Source organism: Megalobrama amblycephala, linkage group LG14 (genome assembly GCF_018812025.1).
Source record: "Megalobrama amblycephala isolate DHTTF-2021 linkage group LG14, ASM1881202v1, whole genome shotgun sequence".
Taxonomy (NCBI): domain Eukaryota; kingdom Metazoa; phylum Chordata; class Actinopteri; order Cypriniformes; family Xenocyprididae; genus Megalobrama; species Megalobrama amblycephala.
In genome coordinates, this window is record NC_063057.1 from 29,483,607 (window position 1) to 29,493,023 (window position 9,417).

At 36.9% G+C, this 9,417-nt stretch overlaps 1 protein-coding gene across 1 annotated transcript; it reads right to left on the minus strand.

Moving 5' to 3' along the window:
- Positions 1 to 274: 274 nt before the first annotated feature.
- Positions 275 to 7,120, minus strand: LOC125245161 (myeloperoxidase-like). The gene is made up of 12 exons (XM_048155655.1): positions 7,063 to 7,120; positions 5,084 to 5,177; positions 4,817 to 4,992; positions 4,588 to 4,720; positions 4,373 to 4,502; positions 4,069 to 4,275; positions 3,580 to 3,937; positions 3,275 to 3,435; positions 2,925 to 3,183; positions 2,662 to 2,832; positions 2,262 to 2,499; positions 275 to 2,035 (listed from the first exon to the last, which is right to left on the minus strand). The coding sequence occupies exons 1-12, from the start codon at positions 7,118 to 7,120 to the stop codon at positions 1,825 to 1,827; spliced, it is 2,196 nt and encodes a 731-aa protein (XP_048011612.1). The 3' UTR covers positions 275 to 1,824.
- Positions 7,121 to 9,417: the final 2,297 nt, after the last annotated feature.

A 9,417-nucleotide genomic window follows, 5' to 3' on the forward strand; every position in this document is an offset into this window, starting at 1 on the left:
TAGAGTGAGATTCTATGTGGTTCATAAATGAAATTCAACCACTGGAACCGATTGTTTGGATAGAGTTTATGATTTATGGGGATAATAAAAAAGGAGTAGGTGGATTTTTACCATGATAGGCTGGTTGTTAACACACACTGTAAATAAACATTTGTGTTCAAACACCTTATAAAAGTGAATTTTGCATAATAGGTCCTCTTAAAGGTCACAGTGCCCAAAGTCTGAGTTCCTATGACTGAGAACTGGAATTCATATACACCAGATATCTGGCAAAAGAACAACCCTGACATTTGATTATAATGGTTTTGTCCATTGTAAATTTCAATTTATTTTCATTTCAAAAAGGCACAGTGTACATTAGTCAACATTTATGAATGTAAATATACACAAATTAACACAAAGGCTAGTTTTCATTGGTAGTCCCTTTACCAAAAACAACAATAATACAACCAGAAACTATAAACACTCTGTAAAATATAGTTAAACAATAAGTTATACAAAAAGACAATTTTATGTATTATATATATATATATATATATATATATATATATATATAGAAGACAAAAGAGTACAGAAATCGAGTAGTAATGACAAGGTCACTGCATTCATGTTTGTCTTCGGCTACAATGCTCATCGCTGCAACCTTTGATGCAACAAGAGATCTAAATATAATTATATAAACACTTTTTACAATTAGTTAATCTTGACAGCTGTAATAGTAAAAAACATAGTAAAAGTTTTCCAGAGAGTTGCATGTTCCAAAAGACAAAAGTGCAGTAAGAAGATAAAAAAATAAAGTATTGTTATGGGTTAAATAATAATAATAATAATAATAATAAATATTGCTGCAAGCAGTAGTTATTGTGGCCAAGCACAAAGAGCATGATAAACCATGCCAACATGGCTGGGAGCATCAGACCAGCTGCAACAAGCAAGTAACAACATTTTAAGATGATTTTAGGCAAATTGGCATCATGCCTAAAATATGTTGCTACACTATACAAAAACAGTTTTGTCTATCGACATGAAATACAAACTTTTTTGCCGGCATGATCTGAAGGTGATCTGACTCGAATTTGGTGAAAATTACTAAATTTTACTAGGGACTAATGGTCCCTAATAAAGGGAGCAACATCAATGTTCACATTGTTGATTATGAAGAAGCCATTTCCTAAAATTAAACTTAAATGAGTCAAATGAAATGCATTCTCTAATTGATTGTGGTATAGAATTCCACTGATGTGATGCTCTGAATAAAAAAACAAAGGACCAAACTGAACACAATCACTTTAGCAGAGACAGGAAGGGCGGTGCCAACAGACGCAGGTCCTGGAGGTCCAGGAGGTCCAGGAGGTCCAGGCGGGCCTGCTACACCTTGTGGACATGGAAAAATTAATTATTAAAGGGAAAAAAATTACATTGATAATATACAAAATATCTTTTTTTTTTTTGCATTAGTTGTAATCTTGTTCTGGTCTCTGGCTTTAAAAGAAATGTTGGCGGCTTTGTGCTAAAGGAATATTTAGAGGGGATGTTTGAAGTATGACTGGCTTACCAGGTTCCCCTCGAGGTCCTTGGAAGGACTCTGTATCTGAGGAGTAATGCATATATGTTATATGTTTGTACTTTAAGCCTAACTGTTCACATCAAAGGAAAAAAAACATTTTAAATGTAAAAGAGGCCCCAAACCCAAGCAAATCCCCATGAAGCAAGTGAAAGGCAGAAAAAAGGACTAAAAAGTTTTTTTCAGAATTTCCCAGTTAGAGGAAGAAGATTTATATATGACCACATAGCACATAGCAATATAAGAGCTCTTACTGTATACTACGGTGCCGTACCAGTTTCAATCCAAGGGTTGAGGTCTAAGGCTGGGATATCCCCACAGTTAACGAAATTGGCAGAACTGGTGAAGCGGAAAGGGTCATTGGGAACTCTGCTGATTCCAGTGTTGTCACAGATAATGCGGGCAAATGACACAGAGGCCAGTGATGCTTTTTGCTGGGTGGTAAACGCTCCTTTGTTCTCCCACCATAACCTGAACACACCATGCCATATAGCATTAACACCTCAAACACATACTAGTTTCATAAACTAAATCAGGGGTATCCAATCCTGCTCATGGAGGGCCAATGTCCTGCAGAGTTAGTTTCCAACCTGCCACAGTACATTTACCAGGCGTGCTTAATTAGTGTTGGAGGAGGATAGTGGCACTCCAGGAGAGGGGCTGGATGTCCCTTGACTAAATACACAAAAATCTTTACCTGTCTCCCTCACGAATGTGCTGGAACTGTGTAGAGATAAGGCAGGCAAAAAGAGCACCAACACGACCACCAGGAACAAAAGGCTCAGCGACGCCTCCCAACCAAATGTCAATGTTCTCAGGGGTGCCATAAAGCTCAATCAGCCTGTGAGCCAATTCAGTGTTGTTCATCACCACAGCCAATTCTTGCTCATTTTGAGGGGAGGACAGTCCACAGAACCGACGCCATGCATTATAGCCTTATGAGGAACAACATATGGATAGCAACATAAGTCTTCTTTTAAAAACACATGGAGTGATAATGTAGTATGAAGCTGAGCTGACCTTACATGGTTTGGTTTAAAGAGTTCCAAGATTTTTCATTTTTTTGTGTGTGTGTGAATGAGTCCAGAAATATGTACCTGGTATTGCATGGTCACGGCTTCTTTGCATGTTGAGGGATGCCAAGTCCAAAGCAATGTGGGCTGTAAAGGCAAATAGTTTCTCTCTAAGAGCATTTACCATCATGTGGTCCTGCGTATTCAATTTTGCCGGCCGGCCAATCAATCCACGGAGCAGAGGATCGATGCCCCCTAAGCAAAAAGCAAAGCAGAAATAAACTAAGATTGAAAGAAGACAGATTTATGACTCAGTAGGTATGCTGCAACAAGCCTGACAAACTCACCTTCGAAGATCACCCTCCATGGCGAGAAGAAGGTCTCAAACAGGGGCACGTTTGGAAATTGAGTATGGGTCTGATAATTTTCATCAAGACGAAATATGATGGGTTGGATGGCTAGGTGGGCAAAACGGAAAGCTGCAGTGGCAAAGACATTTGCAATGGTAGGGTCCACATTTTCATTGTAACCTGAATATTGTCCAAGGTGTTTATTGTAAGCATCAGGGCCCACAATTAACGGCAAGTATTCCTTAATCACCAAGATCTAAAAGAGAAAGTAGAGGTTGATCATGAATATATGTTGTACCCAGCAAGTAATTGCTTGTGTTAATGCATTTTTCATTGAGTGTCTTTACCTGATTGTAGGCACCCACAATTTTTCTTGCCTCCTGATAGAGAGTTTCACTACTCCAAGTTGGATTGAGTACATGGAGGGCACGAGCCAGTCTATTGTGCTCTCTCAAGAAAAGTGCGTGTAATGAGGTAAGAGCAATGTTCTCAACAACACGAACATCCCCTACACACATCAAGAGTACATTACCATTAATAGTAGGAGTATACCATACATTTTAGATGCTGCATTTACCAGTGACAACTAGGAAAATGTCTGATAATTGCATGTGAAAGCATAAGAGTTTCTAAGCATGAAAAAGTTACTGACCTGCAATGAAGCAAGGCACCTCTGTTAAAGTGGTGTCATTGAGGATTTTCCCACGCGTGGCACACATGTTGCTTTTTACACTGGTAAAGGGCAGGTGCTCTCGTCCATTGTCCTGGAACTGACTGTTGACACGTAGAAGACCACCATCATTGGTCAGGTCTCGTAGTTCCAGTGCTAGCCCATCCTCTGCCCCGTAAACCTGTCCAGCATCTAGGTAAGCTGTTAGAGCATTGATCTGTTCCCGAACTTTGGGGACCCCACCAAAGAGATAGGCAGTGTTTCCGGAACCACAGGCCGGTGATGAACGGAAGAAAGGGAGACAGGTTTCAGGACGCAGCCGTTGATCTCCTGGAGGGGCCTGTAATCAATAAGATAACGTCAAAGATGTCCATTCAAATTTAAGTTTGGAACTATTTTTCGACCATGACGTCCAAATGTTTGCAGGGAAGATTGGGACAATCTTTGACAAAATGACAATCTTTGACTGACCGGAATTGGGAAGCAGGGTTCAGAGCGCTCACAGCTCTCATCACAGTTGAGGCCACTGCTGAACGACCTAATGCTTGGTGAGGTGGGCGTAAAAGTCAGATCGTGGTCAACCCATTGCCCAAAGATGGTAAGCATGAAGGTAAAGTCATGATCACTCTCTATGTCTGCATCTGCAGTGCTTAGAATACGATTGGAAACCAGTCTGACCTGGAATCAATGATGAAGACAGAATTCAGACATTGTTAATTATTTGGTGGCCTACTTGTAGACTTCAGTAAACTATTCATAATCATCTCCATCATACCAAGGGCAGCGCTGCACCATTGTGCAATCTGTTGGGATCCCACCCCTCGGGCTGGGAGATGCCATCATCATAGACAGCAGGCAACCAGCGGGCAAATGGGGTGTTAGATGCACCAAGAAGTGGGTTCCTCCTGGGAATTATACATTTAGTTGTTTAGCTAGGTGAAAACTGAGTCTTTAAAAAAGACTACTGTGAATAAGGAGGACAAGATGTACCTGTTGTTGCAGATATTTGTGGCAGTTCGGTACTTGTTTATGAGGGGTGTGGTCCTACAAGAAGGGGGCCGGGTTTGAGCCGCACAGCCTGTCAGACGTTTAATCGTGTTAAGCTCATCCAGAGTGAGCAAATCTAGGGGAAAACACATAATGACAGTTTTTAGCATGGAACATCAGTCAGTGATGGATCTTATCTGAGCTTTGCAAGTTTTGCAACATGTCCTCATACTTGTAGCATTGATGGACCTCTTGTGTACATGATGGGCTTTCACACTGATCAGTCTAAGCGTTTGCGCCATGTAGTCTGCGGCTCTCACAGCCTCTCGTGTCTTTCGAGCTGGCTGTTTCAGTAGACGTAGCTTGTCAGAAGGCTTGATGACATCGCTGCGCACCCTAGCTAAACTCCTGGAAGTGAGGAGATTTATAAAAAATAAATAGATCAATGATTGATGATGGCACAAAAATACTGAGCAACATTCTTACAATCTTTACTCACTCATCACGAGAATACTTGTAAGCAGCATCTACTATTTTCTTTGCTTCTTCAATTGAATCTAGAATGAAATGTCCACTGGAACTCTCTTCTTCTGCTAAAAGAGAAAATGGTATTAAATCATGAGATTGCTCTAGATAGGCTAATAATGAGCAATTTTAGTGAAACGTATTTCAAACTTCTTTTTTCCCCTAAGTGAAGAATGAAAAAGAAATTCGCCATAAGTATATGAGGGACCTTATTTATAAAATTTGATGTAGATTTCATCCTAAAAGTCTACAGTACATTTTGTGTATGCAGTTTTCAGAGTTATAAAACCAGAATCTGCAAAAAAAAAAAAAAAAAACTTTTTTAAAACCCAGTCAGTTGAAGATCACCATATATGGAGCTTACAACGCCTAGTTTTACTATGCATAACCTCATCTGCATATCATTTCCATGCATATTCCCATCCACACCATCTTTAGCACCATCAAAGGTAAGTAGTTAGGGAAATATGAGACTATAAATGTCATTTGTGCCATACGCATTACATTGCTAAAATTCATCCAATATCCTCATGTTTTAGAATATCACTTAAATATTCATAAAAACAAAATTGTATAAAATACAGCATATGTAAGGATGGGGAAGGCCTTGGGTCAAAAATGAACAGGGGCTTGGGCCAAAAATGTACCTGAACATTTAAATTACATCTAGTAATAAAGTGAAAATGAACATTAAAAGAAAAGTGTCAATTGTGGCATTAAATTTAGATCTGCTCATGTTGCATCATTTTACACGTTTTACAGCTTTGCGCACTATAACCAATCACACACAACTGTGCTAAGCTTATGAACGCAATGGCAAATCAGAAACGTTAAGATTAGTAATCTCTGAAATGCTGGTGGACCTCGAGTGCGCAAAGAGAGCGTCGAAACTGATAAAAATAGGTTTTTCTAATAACAACGTATTTTGCAGCATTGAGCACTGTAGCCAGTCACAAACATATGATGATTTCTTGAAAGCAATGGCCAATCAGACTTGTGTAAGTTAGAATCCCCTCACCTTCACAATCAAATCCTTTCATTACAATTTAACTTGTAACAAAAATTGTAGACATTATGTAGGCTAAATTAGATATTCATTGTACAGTCAGCTTAATCAATTAGCAGAACTTTGTGTGATCACAATAAATTAAAATTTAGAATAGAGTTGATTCTTTCCTACTGGCCAAATTTTAAATGTTTTAAACAATTAAATTTATGCAGTTTTGTCAATAAGGTGAACATATCTTTTAGGATGTTTATAGGCTATTTTTAGTGGAAACAGATAGTAGGCATACTTATTTATTGCAGTGTAGTCTGACTCGGTGTGTCATTGACAAAGTAGCCTATTTTAAAAAGGAAAAGTTTTCTTCAAGTTGTATCCTTCAAATACATTTCATAATGTTGAGAAGATGCCTTCACACATGACATCAACACTGCAGCTGTGGTTGTACAGTAAGCTATGATCATTGGACCTATTCAAACTGGATAATGGACCGACAGTGTCTGGCATAATTTCGAAGTGTGCATCACTGATCATTGTTCTGCCTAGTACTTGCTGTTATTAAAAGAGCGTGTCACAGGAAAAGTGATCAAAAGTAGCACATCCACTACAAATAGGTCTATCTAAATTCATATAATTTTTGTCGAACTTTTGCGTAATGACTTTGTGAATTCAATGCTTATCTCCATTAACAAGTGTGTCATATTTAATATAAATGTGTAGCCTATATCAAATGTAAAACAGAGTTTAAAATCATTCTGTTTACTTCATTACTTTTCTCACTCCAGGAAAAAGAGTTCTTACGCATGGTCTACAGTTTCCGTATGTTACGTGCATATTTAAGTTTATTTTTTTATAAATCCTGTTATGTGCATGGAAAATTGAGTATGCATATTTCTATGCCCATTTTGTGCATACGCAATGTTAATAAATGATTTAATTGATTAACTTACCACCAATTGAAAGGGTACAACAGCACCCCACCACAAAAAGAAAGGTTGGAAGGTTCATCTCTGAAACACAAAGTGTGACCATATGGAAGATAAATTTCTCTTCATTTAAGTGAATAAAAAAAGATTTAAAAAAGAAACAATTGAAAAAACTTTTTTAAAGGTGCTAAGTTAGACTAAAATGTTTTTATTCTGTGTATGTTTTTATACTCATTTGCAGTATAAAATAGCATTTGAATTGAACTTAGCAGTTTTTAAACAAAATACATTTGTTTTAATATATTGGCATATTTCACATTTTAAGAGACAGGAAAAAGTAATACAGATTTTATTTGGAAAGAATCTAAAAAAATTGACAATTAAAAAAAAAACATTGTAGAGCAAGAAGTATCTATTAAACGTAACAAATAATTATTCAAAATAAATTCTTTGCATTTGCAATCAGCATAACAGAGTTTTAAAACAAAAAGTGCAATTAAATTTATATTAAATTCATTTTAGATGTGTTGCATTTCTCACCTGGTTCTCTGGTTCTAGACTCAAGGCTCAGATTGTGTTGTAGTGGATGGTGTGGATGTGCTTTTATACCGTACTTCATCTTCGCTTCGTTAAGCATCACTGAGGGAGTCTTAGGTGGGGCAACAGGTTTACTTCCTTCTTCCTTTTCACATTTACCATTTGATTTTGAAACATTTTGAGGTAAGTGTGACACTTAATTACTATGCATACAGGAATGTAAACATGTCTATATAATATTGTATGTAGCTTCAAACTGACACAAAATATTTGTTATATATAAATATTATAAAATATTGTTTCAGCATGATTTATGTGTACTGAAAAAAAAAACGGAAAAAAAAAAAAACGTACTATAAAATTTTTTATCATTTCGGAGATATGAACTATTTTTCAAAAAGTTTAATTTCATGTCATTTTATTTGCATTTTACTCTTAAAAGTAAAAGTAAATGCCTGCAGATTTTCAAAAGATTCTTTTTTTGTTTTTGTTACACAGAAAATTTCTCAAAGATGTTTAAAGCATTTAGAGCAGTGCTTCCCAAACCTGTCCTGGAGGACCCCCAGCCCTGCACATTTTGTATGTCTCCCTATTTCTGACATACCCATTTCAGGTCTTGCAGTTTCTACTAATGAGCTCATGAGTTGAATCAGGTGTGATAGATGAGGGAGACATACAAAATGTGCAGGGCTGGGGGTCCTCCAGGACAGGTTTGGGAACCACTGATTTAGAGGAACTTGATTTGTTGACTTAAGTGAAGGCAAACATAAAAAAAATTCAAATGAAACATTCAAGTTCAAGAACTTTTTTTTTTTTTTTGTCATGGCATATTAGTCAACTTACAGTTTAATTCATCATTTAAACAACTTTTGTCATTGTTCAAGTTGTGCAAAAGATGAGACGTTTCTTTCGTTTACCTGAGGTGATGTGATTTGATCAGATTTTAATAGTTTAATTTTAATAGTGCAGGCAGATAAAACAAATACATACTTTACACTCTATTGACTTTAGTTTATGAAGTGTCACAGATAAGGTACAGTGTTCTCAATATGTGCTCAAATAAAGTATATAAAAGATTATTAAAGCTTGAGGATCATATTTAACTAATGCAAATTTGTTTACTACTGTTGAATCACATTGTGACACAAATACAGACAAAAGTGACTAAACAGACAGCAATGCTAAAACATCTGTGGTATCTTATCGGAGTTTCCTGCAAAATATTTCATGCTAACAGGAATATATTTTTCATTCCTTTCTTTGAGTGATGTGATAAAGCTTTTAGATATTTATAGTAATACTATTTTGGCAGTTTGTTTCTTTTATATTGTCCTTCTTACACTGTTAAGCATCAATGGGTGAGTCTCAGGTGAGGTAGCAGATTTATTTCATTCTTCCTTTTCACATTTATCATGTGTTGATTTTGGTTTTGTTTGAACACACAAATGTTCTCTTTCGCTTATTCCTGTGCGTGAATGTTTGAATTGGCAAGGCTTAGATGAGAGTAGTAAGTATACTACACCAAATGTCAAAATGATTGATGATGACTCCTGACCCTCCCCTACTCGGACCTCCCATGTCTGTTTTGACCTTGGGGTATCTTCCAAGGATTGATGATGACCTTTGACAGTGCATATTTAGAATACCAATGTTAGCCTATTTATCTTGGTTATAGTCCAGGGGAACAAACTGGAGGAAAACAAATGACAAAGAACAATGATCAATAGAAATCTGGTCACATCTGAAGGTCACGTGTGCTGGCATTCGCATTCCATATCTATGAGCAAGTGACAAAAAATAAGATTCTAATGAGGAAACAGCCACATCAAAATAACAAAAGAA